Genomic DNA, 19656 nt, shown 5'->3' with positions numbered 1-19656 from the left:
TGCACAATAGATGCACAATAGAGGCAGCATAATAAATATTAGGACAGATTTCATTGTAGAGAAGCACTGTAGTTTTTTTTACTCACGTTACACATAATGCCAGCTGGTATATGGCATTTGTTGCCATACTTGCCATTAATTGTGCAGATGTTAAAGAGGACCTCTGTAAAAGCTGTAAAATACAGCAAAAAGTACAAGTAGAGAGCAAATGTTACTAGTGCGGGTTGTAAACTCCCAATAGCTGGTATTTTCCAATAACTATTCAGTGCCTTGTTGGTGGCCATCTTGGTACAGAAGGAAAGCTTTGCTTCTTCATCCTAGAGATGCCTCCTGATAACTGATGGAGTTATGATCAAGAAGCAGCAGGAAAGCGGGGAAATATCCACAGAATGATGTAGAAGTAGGAAAAACAGATGGAGTTTCCTCTCAATCACACCTTCAGAAGAACAGTGAACAGCACAGTATTGGTATCACCAAATCTTGCTCCAAAATCTTGTAAGACTAGCAGTAAGAGGCAGCATTTCTTTAGATGATTTCATACTGCAGATATAGAGCTATGAGGTTACAGAACAGGAGTGAACAGGCATAGTTACATGTCAGAAAGATGTTATAGGAGGAATCAAAGTCAAAGCTTTTTTCGGGATATATTTACAGAGTTTTTGACTGGCGATTTTTACTAATCCCACCAAGCCAAGTTTAGCGGTCCACAGTTTTCTTTACGAGTAACCTCCAAAGAGGTACTAAACAGGGCACAAAGTCACACGCTAGCTTAAACATCAAGTGTATTGCTATATCCCTTTAGAAATAAAAGGTGTATTTTTCAGAGTTTTCTTTACAGAGTTTTTGTGTCTGACTGGCAATTTTTATTGTGCCAATTATAACACCATAAGAGATTGGTTAGGATAGCCCAAAGACTGCAAGTCTCTCAATCCACAATTTCCTTTTATGTTAGCCTTCTAATAAGTACTTAGCATGGAATACGTCACTTTATTGCCTAATTTACTGCACATGCCATCCTTTGGCAAACTTTCGCTGGAAAATGCCGGGGGTTCTGGTGAATATGTGACTCTCTACACAACCCCTTCTTTTTTGTGCAAATCAGAAAGGCAGTTGGGTGTGAAAACTCCGCTCCTCCTCAGATACAGTATAGAAAATGAGCATTGTCTTCCTAGGACAGAAAGTGTGTCATTGTTAGTATCTCAAGGTTAGAATAAAGGCTTTACAAATGGAAACCAATGCAGGCTCCCCATCTAAGGACCAGTATTCTGCAATATCTTACATTTTTTGGGGAGGGGAGTTTAGATATTCTTTATGTATACGATCTGCCAGTGGACTTTAAACCCCTTGAAATTGAATAAGCTGAGGACTGTTGATGAAACGCAATTCTGTGTTAGGTTACCGCAAAACCCGTATCGCAATTCTTAGACTGGTTAGTTTTTGTAGTCCCTGACATGGATAGACTTACACAAATGTATTTCAGCTTTAATATTTTTTGTTTAGAAACATTTGGCTACAGTACAAGAGATTCTCATTGCTATATAAATAAACATTATATTTATCTTCTCATTTATGCTGGAGCGGTTTTGTTTTCCAACAGATTCTACAGTGACCTTTACATGAAATATATTTATCTCCTCTCTAAACAGCTGGCAACATTAAAGGTTTTAGCTTGAAAGCATTTTAGTTTTGTTTGCAGATTTTAAATTGTGCATTTTAACACTAGCTACAAACTCTCATTGTGTTAGTAAATCTCTAATCATGTACCAATGCCAAGAGTCCAGTATGAGAGCTAGCACCAAAGAGCTAAAGTAAAACCTGTGGTGTATATTTTACCTAAATAATGATGTCACATAAAATAATGTAAACAATAATGACCTGTAAGAGGAGAACAATATTTGAATTTCATTGGTCTAGTAGGAAACTGATTTTCATTAAGGTGAACCTGTCACTGTAAATGACTGCGCAGGTTATAGAAAGGAAGATATGTTTTTAGACATAAACTGTTTAGTATATTTTTGGATTGAGAAATTAAATAGCAATCCTACCCCTAACAGACTTTTATGTTATGGTTTAAGGAGCACATATGTATTCTTGGTTAGTATCCACTATAGGTGGCATGGTGCAGACCTCTAAAACAATCTGTCTTGGAATATAAGGACTTAGGCTGGAAAATTGTTGTAATTGTTGTGTAGGAGTAAGGATAAGATTACCTTGCCCCAATCCAACCTAAATGGAGCATAACATTTATACTCTTTAAGACCTCCTATGTCTTGTTTAACTTGTGGCCAGAGTATGGACAGTCAAACATTTACATATTCCTAAAAAGCAGCAAGTATTCATTAAAATAAAACCCACTGACCTTTCTAGTTGCATACACTCTGAAGAAAAAAATTGCCAAAATGAATAACAAAGGTATTGAAAGCAGCATTTCCTCCTATTTTTTATGACAGACTAATGTAAACCAAAACTAGGTTTTGTAAGCTGTTCAGAAACTGACTGTAGCCTGACTTTGTTTGGAGATTTTGTTGTGATATTTGGGGAGGAATTATCCCACAGTAACTGTAGCTTCAGAGGTCACTAAGGAATTTTAAAATTAAAATGGCTATATGATACTTATTAGGAATAACCTAATGCTTGAACATCCCTTTTAGGCATTTTACAGCATGGTATTTAGTGTTTCCCACTGCCTCCCCTTGTATTCATGGCATTGTAATAAAAGCCAAATTGCTGGCAAGGTGCTAGCCACAGGGAGCTGGATAGGAACCGATGTTCTTAATGCAAGTCATAACATAGCCTTAGCCAGACTATATCTGCTACGAAATTACAGGTCCTTGGATTCTTTTATTCACAACCTTTTTTAATCATTTGTTGGACCACAATTTGCTGGATATATTAATGGAGGACTGTCTGCAGAGACTGAATAATCTACATCCATTCTGAAGTTTGTCAGGTATAGAACTTGATGTTGTTTCTAGAGACTCAGATTCTGCGTTAGTACCATAAATGTCATGGCTCAGGGAGAAGCCATAGATCACTTTTTATCTCTGGTAATTAGTTGTTGTTCATGGTGGCAATTATTGCATAAACCCATTAACATAACAGCATTCTTCTACAGTGTAATCTCATACAAATCATTTCTACAAGGCTTTTAATGTGTTTAAATAGTTTTACAAATACTTTCTTTAAATCAGCGGCAGAAATGGTGGCTGCCAGAAGTTAGCTACAAAAGATTTTTCTTCTACTGGCCATAGAAAAGCCCAGTACAGAGCTACAATCAGGTGTTTACCTTGACACCCCCAAGTTGTTCTTTATAGGGCCTTTATTGGTAACTCCAACACCTCAATTTAAGGTAGTCACGCCTTTAAGATCTGTGTCATTGTAAGCAATAATACCAATGCAGCATTTTTTTTTATATTCTGGAGGAATGTAGTATTTACATACTATGTCCTCCGTAAAGATTGTATTTTGGGGGGTTTCCAACACTTGTCGATAAATTGGATGTCTTGGTAAATATTACCTGAAAAAACACTAGCTGTACAGTATGAGTGAACAACTGAGTAATTTGTAATTCCTTTCTCTTTTCACGTGGGGGTAAATACACAAATGTGCACTGGTGTGGGATTTCTGACTGATCAATCAATTACTTATTGTAAATATTATTGAATTGGACGGTGTAGCACAAAATTGGCTGCTCAAAGTCATTCCGATCGCCCTTATGCTAAGAACTGTGAAGGTGCTGAGTTTATGTATGTAAACGTAGCCCTAAAACCATGTATAGGCTTTAAGATGTTATTGTAATTTAAATGTTTAGATTATTTTTAAGTTTGCAGTCCGGTAATCATGAAGTTACCTGTTTAACCACTTCCTGAGACATTGCTTTGCTCCTGCCTTCTAGTTGTGTCCTTTTGTTGCTACCCTTTCACATGGGTTTTCAATGGAAGCACATTACACAAACATTGTCCACTGTTTCCACCATCAGAACATTCCCCCTGAGAAATACCATTGATGCATATCAACAGAAGAAGCTACAAAGGTTGTGGAACATCGGTAGTTAAAACAAAGCATGAATAAACAGTGAAATCAGGATGATACTAGATGCTTTTACTTTATAATAGAGGTTACATTTTAGTAAATGCTGTAAAAGAAATGTTTTCACCAATTACCTTTTTAGAATGGCAGTGAAGTCATATCCATTAATAAATAATTACATTTTATGCAATCTAGTGTAAAATGGTAAACATATATATCAAGGTAGCAATTACATTATTTTAAGAGAAACATTTTTCAAAAAGATCTACCTGCAATTTTTTTTCTTCTCACTCTGTCACTGTGTGTCTGCCAGCTGAAATGAGGACGGCATAATTATTTCTCTAGCAATTACAGAGACAGTTGTAGAAGTTGGAAGGACGTGTAAGAAGGAATGTGTGATTACGATGTTTATCTTCACAGAAAGCGACAAATCAGCAGAGCCTTGTCAAATGATATTTATGTAATTTTGTCCTGTTTTTAACAATTTCCAATGGAGGTTTGGAATCACATAAAGAGGTGCCAATAAAAATATGGTAGTGATGAATTAATGTCTGCATAATCAGATTTATCTATTGCTTCTATATTCTGTTGTCCAGAAAAGAGTTAAAGCAAGACAAGGGTGGTGGGATAGAGTACGTCTCCAATCGGATCATGCATGTGATAGGCTAGATAGATAGATAGAGATATCATGTGATAGGCTGAGTTTTATTCTCTGAACCCACTTTGGTTCATGGTCCTTCTAATAGTGGGTGCAGAAATGTTGTATCCTCCGCCCTCTAGTGGAATCTCTACTGCAATATGAATAAGGCTGAAGCCAGAGCTGTCCTACCTTTTAACCAACCTTTTTATTAGAATTTGGTTTTATTAGAGTTCGCTTAGAGAAAAAAAGTAAAGAGATCTATTTTTATTACAGGTAATAACAATAAAAGTAACAACAGGTAACAGCAATTATGATTCTAAGTCTTACTTTCTCTGCAATTTTTATATGCATTTAGTAGAGTTTTAGGCTAGGGCAGCAGAGGCAATTCTTAGTAGTATCGGTATGCTACTCATGAAATAGAGCTTTTTGTTTGTATCACATTACTTTTAACATGAGCTGCTTAAAAGGAAATTTTTAAAGAAATGATTTTGTGATTGATCTGCATCCTAAAGCTCAGCTCTGGGTTGGGTACCCTCTGCATTGGAGCTCCCCTCCCCTTAACCACTTTTTTTGTTCATCATATGATAAGTAAGGTTCCCTTTCTTTTATTCATGCATATGCAGTTGTATGCTGTAGTGAACAGTTCAGAGTGCCATTTTCTGCTGGATTCTACTGTGAGCCCAGGCCAGTGTAATGGGGCACCCCCAGCTAGGGTGACCAAGACACTTTATTCTCACAGAAATGAGGATGCCTTCAAACATCCCCGATCACAGCAAAGATAGCAAAGGTACAGGATAGGTAAAGATGTGCAAGGAGGCAGTGGAGCATGGAGAACTGTTCTCTATCTGACCATTCTTTAGGAAGCCTAAGACTGTGTGTTTAATAAATAACCAGGAGGGGAGGGTGGTGAGGACACAACTGCAGCTCTGGTGCATGGGAGATGCATCTCCTGAAAATACATTGGGCTCTGTACTGATCTGGGGATGTAATGAGGAGATTTGTGGGTTTTAGAGAATACTTGTAATTATGGGAAACCGGTTTTTAGGAAAAGGAAGGGAAAGCAGATTCAGAGATTCCTTCAGTTTTATAAGTTAAATAGGACAGATGTAAAGAAATGTTTTACATCTCAGAAATGCTATAGAGAAGAGCACATGCAAGCATGCATGTTGGCAGAGGTAATTTTCGGACATACTACATACAACCCTGAATTGAGATGGTATTAATTAGTGCCAGCTAGCCTTAGGGTCACCTGATATAGGAGAGTGATGTTTAAAAAGATATGAAAGAGTAAAGAAAAGTAGATGATGAATCAGGCAGTGGGAAAAATGGGAAGGGGGATTAAAAGGAAGCCATAGTTGCTTTTTAATTGAGTTCTTTCTATGCTAGACTCTGACCTTCTCCGTCATGAGATCCCGGGGATAATGATATCCTCTGATCTTTCAGCGAAAACAACATTTAAAGTGTCTCATGCATACAAGTTCTGGGAATGAATAGAGATTTTGTGCATAATATCCAATCATTCTTTGTTAGTCTGCATTCTACTCAACTGTGTGCATTATCACTTGCATAAAATAGTAGAAAAAATGTTCCAAGAAGAGTTATTCTACATGAATGATCAGGCAACTTGTTTCTCCTAAAAAATAAAACAGTTTAAAGTGAACCATGACATAAACCAATAACAATCATGACTAATAAAGTAAAATCAGTTTAAATAATTAACAAAAAAGGTTTTATTGAAATGTGTGTCAAAATAACACATTTTTATTACAATTTTCAACATTTACTTTAGGAAAATAGGCTTGCCCCTGCAACCCCATGTTTGTTATTCGTGGTAAATTAGGAAATGCTTTACCTTAAAACACCATTTTGGAATGTAAAAGGAAAGAGAAATTGGAGATCTGAAGAAATAGGTGGTAAGTGGATTGAATATAAAAAGGAAAGGGGAAACAAGGGAAGGGATAGGGGTAATGGGAGATATGAGGAAGGGTCATGAAGAGGAGGCTGCCACGGTTTTAACAAAAAGATTACTAGGATTGTACAGATGCATTTAAACCTTGGCAAAAATCCTAAATTGGCACATTAGGTATAATAAATATTATGGATCACTGATCTCTAATTTTTTTTTCTATAACTTTGTTCATGGATTCCTATGCAGTCTGGAATGCACCAAAGTAAAAACTGATGAGATTTTTTTTTAACACAAAATGGTAAAATGTACTAATGAGCTAATATTTCCTTTCCCCCCATGGGCAAAAAGTGCACTTTTAGCAGGTCAGCAAATTATCACCTAGATTTTACCAGCACTGAATGTGCAATCAGTACAAATAATTTAGATTAGAATAATTTAAAGTTAGAAATGCATTCAAAAGTTCAAGGTATCCTATATATAATATTCTATCGAACTACCTCTAAAAGGGCAAGTTGCCTAGCTGTCGTCGGCTCTAAAACTTTATATCACTGACATGGAGCAAGCATGCAGATTAGAAAGTCAAAGTGAAAGTTAGAACAATTTTTATGCATTCTTCCATAACTCCAGGGGAGTAATTCAGAAAGGACAATTGGGCCAGAATAAAGCCACCACCTCCAGTAACTGGAGATGTAACCTTGCTGCTTGACAATTTACTTAAAGCTAATTTTCCAAGTATCTTTCATTATTGAAGAAAACAAAAGTACATTTCAATTATTCTTTTATACTTTACTATTGCATTGGGGTGCCATTCACAATGAATTCCATACTCCAATATAGTGGTATTGCAAAATAAAAATCAGAATCAACCTGCACATTCTCTTTTATTGGAATTTCTAATGAAACCCTCTGCACAGTCAGGCATATAAAGATTGGGAGAGGAGTTACCCATCAATTGGTTCAATTGCATGTGTAAATTTCAGCTTGAGCTACTAAGCTTTGTAAAGACTTAGGCACATAAGGTCAATATGCAGACTACTTTTTCAAATTTAATTTAATATTTTTTTTACCTAACCAAGCTAAAAAAAAAAGACTAATAATACATTTATATGAATATAAATTCCCTTTATAAAAGGTTTAAAGAAAAAAAAATTACGGTCATGAAAGCACCTTTAATACGGGTGGTTTATCAGTGATTTTACATTTAGCTGATTTTATCATCTTCGGTTCCTGAGAAATATCTGACTTCCTTTCCATTGCTGAAATGTGTCTTTTCATGTTATTCTTCTTTGTTCTCTTGAAATGTCAACACTCTGGACCGTGTATTGGAAATGTGCATCTACCGTTTCTTGGTCTGTAACTTGGATTAAAATGGCATGAGACTTTCAAGCTGTTGAAAATTCAGAGAGCCTGCGTCACTCCACTCCGGGGATGCAGCCTCCCATCTCATATAGATTTCACCCACTACCTTTGGCAGCTGGGAGCTGCAAGTAAAAAGGATTAAAGTGTTTGCCTGCCACAAGCTGATCCCCGCCACCTGCTGATTGGATTGAAATAATCCTTTTACACATTGCAAAATGCCATTATTACAGTATTATGGAAAAGGTGGCAATAATATCTAAGACATCAGTGGGTTATTAATCTTAGAAAAATTACAATGGCATGTGTTTTATAGATGAAGCAAGAGAAATTCCACCATGAAATAGGAAGACAAATCCTGCTGTGATATTACTTTATCTGTGAGGTCAACAAAATGTCCACCTGGGAAGTCTACAGGATATCATTGAATGATAATTTTTGTATTAGGATTTGTTTGGGGTTTATGAATTAAACTGTAATACTTGGAGCTACTTTGAAGGTGAGGTTAAAAAGATCATTTTGTGGCTGGTTAAATGTGATGAGATTTTTTTTTCCAAAAAAGTTCTGTATGTCTGTCAGGATCAATGTATTTTCCATTAAAGCAGAAATGAATTTAAAAATGGAACTTGTGCAAAGGCAAAGGGTTCTATTCTTCCCACACCCATTGTATTGGAGGCTTTTGTTTTTTGGGATTTGTTTGAGGTTCCATGAATGAAATTGCATTGCATGGAGCTTCATTGAGGGTGGTGTAGAAAAGGTAATTTTGTGGCTGCTGTGGCCTGATAAGATTTTTCTTCCTCCAAAAATGTACAGACATGGAATGTGTGCAAAGGCCCTCCTGTTTCCCCAACATATAATGTAAGTGGAAACACAGGCAGATCTGTACTGTCCAAGTTTGTAGCAGCTATCTAGACATTGATACATTAACTTATTGATGGGCAACCTAAAGAAGTCTATAGAGCAGTCCTGTACTTACAGTGAGTGTTGGAAATGGGGGGAGGGCAAGAAGGGGGTTTCCAAACTTTTAAAGCATATATGCATTCCTACTTTTGCATACATGTTGAGGTATTGATTACTTGTACCCTATTACTCCTTTACTGGATGCTCATAGAGCACTAAAACCTGGGAAGCTCTAAAACAGGGGTCTTCAACCACTAGTGGGCCATGGCCGTCAGGGGGGGACACATCGGCCAGAGCTGCGGACAACCTGTCCCGGAGGCATTACAGGCTCAGGGCTGTGGGCGGGTTGTGTCCAGAGACACAACCCGCCAACTTTCCCATTGCAGGCTCAGACCTGCGATGGGAGATTGGGCGGGTTCTGGCATCATGACATCACTCTGGGGGAAGTTTCTTCCCCTTTGAGTGACACACAGCTCCCGGTGGATGCGCGGTCCGGAGTCCGTGCATTTAGTGGTCCGCAAGCTCCAAAAGGTTGGGGACCACTGCTCTAAATCACTGACTTTGTTTCAAAGAGTGGATGGCTGATCGGATGCCCCTCCCGAATTCCTCCTTACACCTCCTGAACTTAGCTATTACTTTTTTAATGTTTCTTAAATGTTTCTTTCTGTCACATTGAGGTTAGCTTAGGGGCCATTCAATCAATGTGCTGAGATAACACATCTTTTACAACCACTATAATACTGTATGTTTAGTTTCAGTATTGTTTAGTTAGAATGGCACCTAATTTGCTGGACTAAAAAAAATTGAGTTGTAGTACCCCACAGTGCAGTGTGGTGTTCTCTATCAGAAAAATAAATTGCAAGTCCAGTTTTATGTCTTGTGGTACAATGGCAATTTATTGCAATTAATAGAATCCCTAAACACAAGGCCTGTTACCAGATAAAAACTCCAAAAACCAAATGAACTTTCCTTGTTGTGCTGCTAAAATGGGTTGAGTACAGAAACAAAAATTAGTGGTAATAAAATGCAGTAACCAATATAGCTCGATGGAATAAGATTTTGGAGCTCCAACTCCAGTGGCAGAGTTCATTGTTCATTGTCTCCTTGTTTCCTATAAAAAGGTGTGTTCATTAAGCACTAACTGTTAAGTGAGAATGTCGCCAGTTGTGCCCCAGTGACTATCATGTCTTGCTGTTGCATAGGAATACATGCGACTTTGGTGACATGATGGGAAAATCTGTTGTGTGTCTGTATATGTGCTTTTATAAGGTTAGTAGTGTATATACATCCAGCCAACCATTTTCAAGTTTTTATTGTACAGTGGCAGATCAGATATATCAGAACTCTTATAATCGCACATCAGTAAAATGAATTGTGCGTATGGGTTGCTGCTGTACTCTGCACATCAATCTTGCATTTTTAGAATATTTTTAAATATAATTAACAGCTTACATTGGGGTTTGGATGGTTCATGTGCTTGGCTACTTGTTGGCACATTTTAGTTCAACCATTTTAATGAAGACATGAGATATATATATATATATATATATATATATATATATATATATGTATCATGTCTTCATTAAAGAGACAAAACATGAAAGGTATCTTTTCTATCTGAGTTGACAGTTCTTGTCATCAGTGACTGTAACCAAGGCAGATCACGGGGATATTCCTGTGTTAGCAAAAATCCGTTAATCTGGTTCAGCCTTTTGACTGAGCCATCTGTGTTGAACCAGGGAGTTAATTACAATCTGGTTTGTTTGCAGCCACCCACAAAAACTATAGAAATCTCCATGTTAACTCCTTGGTCTCTGCTAGTCTAAGAAAGACACAAATGGGAATATTGGATTGTAGCCCCATGAAAATTCACAGAGGCCAGCAGCAGTTGTCCTTTGCCTTGTAGGTACCACTCTGCGGAATATATTTCCTCTGTTCCTTGATATCAGGCTCCATCAGACGCTGCCAACTCCTGTAACAGACATCAGTATTTTCCATGTCTGAGAACTTAATTGAAACATAATTAAAATCAGTGCTGTAAGTGGCATTTGAGGGTACTATGAATTTATTTACCAATCAAATATTCTAATTAGAATTTTTTTCCTTTCTTTAATAGAAAGGGCACAGTACTCAACCTCAACCAGAGCTGTCTCATGCTGGGGACACAAATTATCCAACAGCAGGTTCAGTGAAGAGGCACAAAAGATGCCAACTGGCACTCACCCATTATTACAATATACCAGGCCCCCTAGGTATTTCTAGAGTAGTTTGTGAATGATAAAAGATTAATATTACTTTCACGTTCACCAATTAGGAACCAGGATATTTTGTCATTACATGAAATATAATTTGTTATACCAATAGAAAGTGGCATTTTATTTTGGATTACAAACAGCGGTGTGTGAGCTGCCACGCTTTTAGCATCCACCTTGAGATCTGCTTGCACATGGGCCCATTTACACAAGTGAGTTCCTGCTGGCCACTACATGATTACAGACGTTTTCTTTAACATGTCAAGAATGGATTGTGTAGTTTCAAATTATAAAAAGTAGCCTCCTTTTTCAATATTAAAAATCAGTCGGACATCCTGAAAGATTATATATGTGGATATATATTTAGTTTCGATACATTTTTAATGCCACATTTTAACAATTAAAGAAGAAAGGACACACAAAGATATACTATCACAGAATGCACCATCAATAGGAAAATGTGGGATATACAGTTGGGAAAAGCAGTCAAAATATACACCATCATATGCCCACCAAGCTGTTAAATCTGTTACTATGACAAACATTTGCCAGCCCTGAAAGGGTAAAACAGAGCTGCATGGCTAAACTAATAAACTAATATACAGCATAAGAACTACAATAGATAAGGGCTACAAAAGAACAGCCAACAACAAAAACTCTTGGGGAACATATAGGAATTGTGACACTAACTAACCACTAGAAAGAGAACAGAGAAGAAAAAGATGAAGGGCAGATAAAAGGGACAGAGAGGGAAAAGGGAGAGGTGACCAAGGGTGAAGCCCATTGATAACTCCATCCCCCCCTGGGGCCTAGCCTTTAATATTTTTTATGTACTATTGTGCTGAAGCCAGAGTGAAAATGCCTTGTGCTGGCCGCATGCTGGACTGCTCCTTAGCTTGGCTGCAGGTCTCCAGTGGCCCACCAATGTTGATTAGGGCACTGTGCTGTAAGAGTCCCAGATCACTGGGGTCCATGTTGACCACTGTGCTCCATGTTGACAAGTTGCCCAGATTTACAAGGGCTTTCAAACGTTCATCACAATAGTACATTTAAAAAAAGATGCTTACATCTATACCTGTTTGTGTAACCTGACTGCATTTCAGTAATAAAAAAAGAGCCTTTATCTTTTTTACACTTTTTTTTTATTTCCCATAAATTTGTGCCCCAGAGACAATGGTCACTTGGACAAATAGAAAAAGGTAATTATCCCTCCTGTTTCCAGTGGGAACACTGTCAGCAAATTGCTGACAGGTTTTATCACTTCCCCTCTTGTCTATAAAGAGTATTTTCAGTGAAACTCACATACTGCATGGGCCAGTTATTTGACAGATTGAGTTGATTTATTGATAACCTCAAATAAACCACGCGTGGAGTACAGATGGTTGCACTTTCCGGTTTATGCACTGAGACATAGAGGCTCAATGGATAACCCACTTGCATCTGTGATTATTACTTTAGTCCCTAAACAATTACCATAAAATCTGGATTTTATAGATTTGAACATACATCAGATGTAAGATCTGTCTAGCAGCCAGAGTTGAAAGGTTCTCGAGGGTCATGGCAGCATTATTTACGCAAAGGCCAATTCGATGTATGCATTGAGTGTATATAGTGTATGTGTTGTTCATTGTGACACCATGTGCATGATTTACATTTTCTTTTTCATTTTGTTGGGAATGCGAGGTTCCAAAACTGAAACTGCTTTTTTTCACTGCCCATTGTAAGCTTACGAAATATGCATCAAAGTCTGCGGCAGGCCTGCTACAGCCCACCTTATTCCTGACTGAGGAACGTCCTTTATCATCCAGACCAGCCTTTTTCAACCTTTTGAACATGGGGGAACCCTTGAAATAACTTTCAGGTCTTAAGGAACCTCCTCTATAATTACTATATCCACACATCACAGTACATTATTGTGGGGGTCTGTTGGAAGAATGTCACTTGCTGAAATTACCTGAAAGTGGAAAAGTAATTTATTCTAGAAAGAATGGTTATTATTAGGTGCAAAAATCCCCATGCCCGTGCAGTTTACCTCCATTGATATTAGATGTATGCAAACATTTAGATCACTTTAGATGTAAAAAAAAAAAAATATTTAGGAAGTGTTTGATTAATTATGCTTTAAACACAAACAATTTTTTAATATACGATATGGATGACTGGAAGGCTGTTTTGATTTTACTGGTGGTTACAGAAGGAAGTAGCTATTGTATAACTAAAAGAGTTCAACTTAAAGCTGAAGTTTAGGCTGCTTCTATTTTGTATTCCTTGCTTGTTAATAAAAAGATTGAATAAAACCTTCCTGCTTTCACTATATATATATATATATATATATATATATATATATATATATATATTTTATCTACAGATATATCGTTACTAGGTCTATCAGCTTCCCTGCATTGTAGGCAACTCATGGGTGTGTGTGTGGGGAGGAGGGGTGTCAGGGTACTTACTGTACATACTTTCCTAAAAATGGGAATGTGGTCACACTGACATATAGGGCCTAATTTAATAAAGCTCCCCAAGGTTGGAGCGGATACACTTTCATCAGTGAAGCTGGGTGATACAGCAAACCTAGAATGGATCTGGTCCAGGATTTAAAACATTTGCTAGCAAATAGCAAATGGCTTTGAAGAAATCCATTCCAGGTTTGCTGGATCGCCCAGCTTTACTGTTTAAAGTGTATTCTCTCCCTGCGTTGGAGAGCTTTATTAAATCAGGACCATAATCCCCAAGCCTCCATCACTGAATGAGCTATGATCTAATAAATGAAAGAGAGACCTCATGGGCAGTAAGGCTGGTTGGGAAAGCGATGTATTGGATGTCCAACAGTCAGGAAAATAGTGCAGCTTTTTCTGACTTTCTGCAGCTTCAAGTGCACACAAACCTTACTGTGTGCAGTGAAATCAGAGTGAGTTCAATATAGGAAAGGAGTCTGTTCAACTTTGCAAGACAGAAAGTAAGACTGGAGTTTAGGTTTAACTATTTAATAAAAAATCTACCCCCACTTTCCATATGTCAACTATATCTTACAAGGCACAGCCCAATGAGCACATGTGTGAGCATGAATGTGCAGAAAAGAATAATCAAGTCATTATGATTGTGCCTAAATACCCAGACTGGCAGCATGAGCCCAACTTTAGTGAACAGTGCATAGGTAGGTGCACATCTTCACAATGAAAGCTAAAGTTCAGATTGATTAAGGAAATATGTTTAGGGTGTTCCCATAGAAAGTTAAATTATCCTAGTGTGTCATCTCTCATTAATAAGTCAGGCTGTCTCGCTAGAGAGTACATTCAGGTAAGCTGTGAATAGGAACAAGTACAAGCACCAACACAAGAAAATCTACTATGCTATGTACACTAAAACTTCATTTTTAGTCTTGTTGTGAAGTTTATTTCAACCAAGCATGAGATTATGAGGTTTGTAGAATGCATTACATAACAACAACCTTGTCTTTATTCTAGTCTTACATGGAAGATCATTTGAAAAATAAGAATCGCCTTGAGAAAGAGTGGGAGGCTCTGTGTGCATATCAAGCTGACCTGACCGCAACTAATATAGCGTTGAAAGAGGAGAATGCGGTGAAGAACAGATCTCTAACTGTGGTTGCATGTAGGTATAACTAGATACCAATGAAATGTAAATGGTTACTTAATTTTTATTAGTCTAAATGTCAGTTTTTAGTAGACAACGAAGATGAATTCCTAGCAGACGAGCTATCATATATACTCAAATATAAACATTTTTCCCTCAAAGTGATATTGAAAACGTTGTTGATTCGTTCTTGTATCACACCACTACATGGCACTCATGTGAAGTGTATAGTAAAATCTTGCCATCTGGGATATTTTATACTTTGTTACATACTTTACGAGATGACACAACACCATGTACTGGTGGCACAAATAGTGCACATCACTTAAGAGAATGTAATAATACCAAACTCAAAAATACAAAATATTATAGCCTGTGAAAAAGAAGAAAAAATATTACAGACTGAGCCCATATGAATTTAAATTTTTAACCCCTTTAAAAATGTTTAAAATAACACTACCAATGTATTCACTATAATTTTATTGGCATCTGTTGATTGCTGTTTTGAATGTTAGCAGCTATGGCTGCCTTTGGTCAATAATCGAGTCACTGTAGCTTTTCAGGTAAAAGTAAAAACTACGTACGTTTATAGTTTGACTGGTTTATATTCAAGTATACAGGGTAAAAAAAATCTAATGGCTTCTTATTTCTCTATGGGATTCTTGGACTTTAATTTTTTTATAGACAATTCAACAGCAGAGGTGGGAACTTCCAAAACACTAAGGTGAACCAGAACCAAGCCGCAAACTATAACAGGAGAATGGCATCTCCAGGAGCTATAAGGAGCCAATAGGTGACCTATCACACTCCTGTACCTTTGAGTTTACTGTCCCTTTATTTTTATTAAGTTTTCCCAACAACTAAAGACAACTATATCATCTTTCAGCCAAGGGCTGCCAACAGATGGCCTGGGGAGACACAGGTATGAATTTGCCCAACAAGAACAGAGTGTAATGACTGTATGTCATTAAATGGAAGAGAGTCACACGAGGAGATTTTTCGGTCTATAAAACTAATAATTCACAGGGGAAAAATTTCACAGGCAAGATAGCTTGATGTGACTTGAATTTGACACTGGCCAAAGTTAAAAATAGCACAGCAGGAATTTGGTATTTATGGAATGAAGAAACGAGTAGCTATTATTATAATAGAACTATTAAAAATTAATTTATAACACAGGAGAAAAAAGATGATGACCAAAAGCATACAGTTGTAGTTTAAATTTAGTGACTGAGGTACATTTTATAAATTGATCTTTTACCTTTCTTTGAAATGTTTTGCTAATTCCTTCGCATGCTATAGCTACAAAGTCTTCTGAGCTCAATACAACGTGTTTGGTAAATCAGCTAATATATGGAAAGCCACCTGTTGACATACTATAAATAAAATAGTAAATGAAAATTCCACTTAAAAATGTTTTTCTTCTGTGTCCTGTATTTTCTCTTTTGCTGACATTCTGCCCAAGATGGAAGCTTGGGTCAAAACTTAAAAGACCTTAGGCTTTTATTACCTTACTTTCACATGCCTGGACCCATTGACAACACTGGGAACGGTCCAATAATTCCAATCGGACTCAATTTCTAGGATTAGACCCATTCCTAACTAAGATCAGAACTTGAAAGTTGAGCAATCCAAGATCTGATTTAGGCCATAGAGTTGGGCTAACAGACAATTGACAGGTATGTCAGGTATGTCCAATTCTGAATAAAAATGTTTGCATCTGGACGGATTTCCTAGTTGGAGTTTAGGGTTCCAAGCACCTGTAGTTGCCTCTCTAGATAAGATTTCAAATAATTCTGCCTCTGTTTATGAGATCTGTAGTTTATATCAGAAAGATAACATTGTTTTTGTACTATGTTCATGCTGAAAATGTTAAGGAATAAGGACTGGTATCCTGCAATACAGTATACTAAATTAGGTGAATAAATGGCGCACACAATTGTCAAAGTTATTCATATGTTTATCCTTCTAGATGACCACAACAGAATCATTCTGAAGGCAGAGAACAGCCACGATCATTCGGACTACATCAATGCCAGTCCCATAGTGAGTATTTGGCGGTATTTTGTTTTCATCTTTCTGCTTCGTTTGAGTCTGGTTTACATCCTAAGTGCCTATCGGCAAGTCATCTTTGCCTCATGTTCCTGCATTACTAATGGATGCAATTATGAGTTATGGAGCAAATGGTTGGTGCTGGTTGTCATGGTTACAGATGAGTAGAGATAGCTGTGTTGATGGGATTAAATAGCTGGGTTGCCTCTGGCCTTTACAAACCTGTACTTACTTTTTGTATGTGTCTGAAATTAAAATGACTTGATTAAATTGAAGAAAGTTTGCAGTCAACTTACTTTCAAACATTTGTTGTGTATCATGGAAGTTGATGAATATTCTATTGTTCAATACTGACTTTGATTTTAGTAGTTAAGTTGGAGCAGACTTCTGGCAATTTCAGGTTGCAACTGCTGTCAACTGCTCTAGGTATAAAGATTATTGTTTTATTATATATTTATTTAAAGTAATTTGCTAGCAAACTTTTTGAATTCTGAACCAGATCCATTCCAGGTTTGCTGGATCACTCAGCTTCACTGATGAAAGTGTATCCTCTGCAGCATTGGAGAGCTTTCCCAATTGAGGCCCAGTGACACAGGAGGAGGAGATGACTCTTCCAAGAAGAGCTTACAATCATTTTGATGTCAATGCAATGTATTCTATACAGGGGTGACATGGTGGCTCAGTGGTTAGCACTCTGGCCTTTGCAGCACTTGGACTGAAGTTCATATCCTGGCTAGGACACTATCTGCATGGAGTTTGTATGTTCTTCCGGTGTTTGTGTGGGTTTCCTCCAGGCACTCTGGTTTCCTCCCACATTCCAAAACATGCAGTTAGGTTAATTGGCTTCCCCCAACAAATTGAACTTAGACTGTGTTTAAGCCATATGACTATTTGAGGGACATTAGATTGTGAGCTCTTTTGAGTGGCAGATAGTGACATGACTATGGACTTTGTAAAGCACTGCATAATATGTTGGCGCTATATATATACTGTGTAATGATAATACAGACTTGAAAAACTGAATTCATGACCTAAGTTCTTTTAATATACTGTTACTTGCCTAGGGCTATAGTAGTACCTGTCAACCATACATAGATTATCTCTAGAGATCATTGACACAATTATCATTTAATGCATTGGTTAAGCATGGGTGGTCCATTCCAAACTTCCTATTGGTTAGTTCAGCTCCTCAATACTATAATGAACCAATTAGGAGGCAGCAGGAGGAAGACCCAACCCTGACTTTTGCAAAAAAGTAAAAGATCTGCATTAAACTTTTCAGCCTGTATCCCTGGAGCTCCATGGTTAAATCCTCACTTTAATTTGAGCATTTGTAATGTTTGGGCACATGATTTTAGTACAGAACAACATGTTTTGCTGTATTTTCTTGTATGTGTTACATTTGCATATGTAAGAGATCATTAGCGTCATGCAGCTTACCCTTCCATGTGGCTTTGGCCTCAGAACTAGACAGACTTTTTCAAATATGAGGTTAACTGGGCACAGTTCATTGAACTACTAGCAAACTTTAAAGGAACCCTGGGGTTCTGTGGAACTCTTGTTGAAAATAGCTACAGTACAATGTACTGCTTGCAGATTAAGGCTTCGCTTTTGTCTTAAAAAATTCTTAATATCATTACTAAAATGTTAACAACAGCAAATTTGACATCTGAGCAGCATTTAACTGGTAACTGCAGACTCTTGCCATGAGATCTACAGAGGGTGGGGGGTAGGATCAAGAATCCATCAGTTTCTGTAGCTTTACAGTCACAATGCTTCACAAAATTAGGATTCCAGCAATGTCGAGCAAAGCAACCAGCTGCAAATAAAGAATGCCAGAATACACATGAAAGCTATTTCAGATGGTTGACTCTGCCTTTTGAGAAAGCAAAGTTGCATAGTTCTCCTGTTTGACTGGAGTTTATATTTAAAGTCAAGAAATGCGGCTTCTCTAGGTTGTTCAGGCTATGAACATTTGCTAAAAATCACCAAAACTGCAAAAAAGATGTACAGATCAGTCCTGGCATTACTCTACCACACTCCTAGGGTCAGTGAGTGAGTAAAAAAACTCCTTTCAGATCTCAGACCACCCGCAGATGTAATCTCAAATTAGCTTTCCCTACCAGAAGACATCTGTTACTTTGAAAAGAACTTAATGCAACATCTTTACCAATTTAGGGAATGTGCACTGAATGAGAAAATGTTTATGGTGAATACATGAAACAGCTTCTGAAATGTAAAGCTAGAGAGTTTTCCTGCTCAGACTGCAGGGAGACTAAACCAATATATATCCAATTTGCTTATTATCTTGGAACAAATCAGTTGTGATTGGTAAGCTATTGCCTATTGTACTTTGTATAGGTCTTTTACTTAGAACCAAGCCCACATGTATCATAGGAAGTAAGTGTAAAGCTACGTACACACGTCCAACAGTTCTCGCCAGATAATCGGCTCAGGGCCGATATTTGGCAAGAATCTGACGTGTGTACAGCGCCAGTCGTCCATTGTCCGAACGACCGTCCTGGCGGATCCACGAATGATGGAAGAGTAATGATCCTATTGCAAGGGAAGGGGGAGAGCGCACAGTAGGGTGTATGTACAGCACTCGTTCATGCATCGTGCAGTGCTAGTCGTTGGAAAGGATCGTGAAAGATGTATGTATGCAGCAACAGTTCTGCATAAAAAATTGTCTATATTAATGTAAACAGAAGTCATTAGAAAGCCACCCTCTGTAGTAGCAGACTGACTCTTAACACTTAATGATTAGGTAATTGACCAATGACTTTAGCTAGCAATGTGCATTGTATGCTGGCTGTGACCAAGCTGCTACCGATAACAATGACCACAGTGATAGTGCAAAGAGCCCAACACAATGGAGGGATTTACTAAAGTTGTTGAAGAAGTCCTCTTTTAACAAT

General features: G+C 37.5%; 1 protein-coding gene across 1 annotated transcript in view; it reads left to right on the top strand.

The window, feature by feature from the left end:
* Window positions 1–19656, top strand: part of PTPRN2 (protein tyrosine phosphatase receptor type N2) — a gene marked incomplete in the record, with an annotated part of 519721 nt that overhangs the window by 463958 nt on the left and 36107 nt on the right. Inside the window, 2 exon segments of the mRNA XM_072412607.1 lie at window positions 14557–14704; window positions 16659–16732. Of these exon segments, the coding sequence (XP_072268708.1) occupies window positions 14557–14704; window positions 16659–16732 (222 nt within the window).

This window comes from Pyxicephalus adspersus, chromosome 5 (assembly GCF_032062135.1).
Source record: "Pyxicephalus adspersus chromosome 5, UCB_Pads_2.0, whole genome shotgun sequence".
Taxonomy (NCBI): Eukaryota; Metazoa; Chordata; class Amphibia; order Anura; family Pyxicephalidae; genus Pyxicephalus; species Pyxicephalus adspersus.
This window is presented reverse-complemented; position numbering and strand designations above follow the sequence as displayed.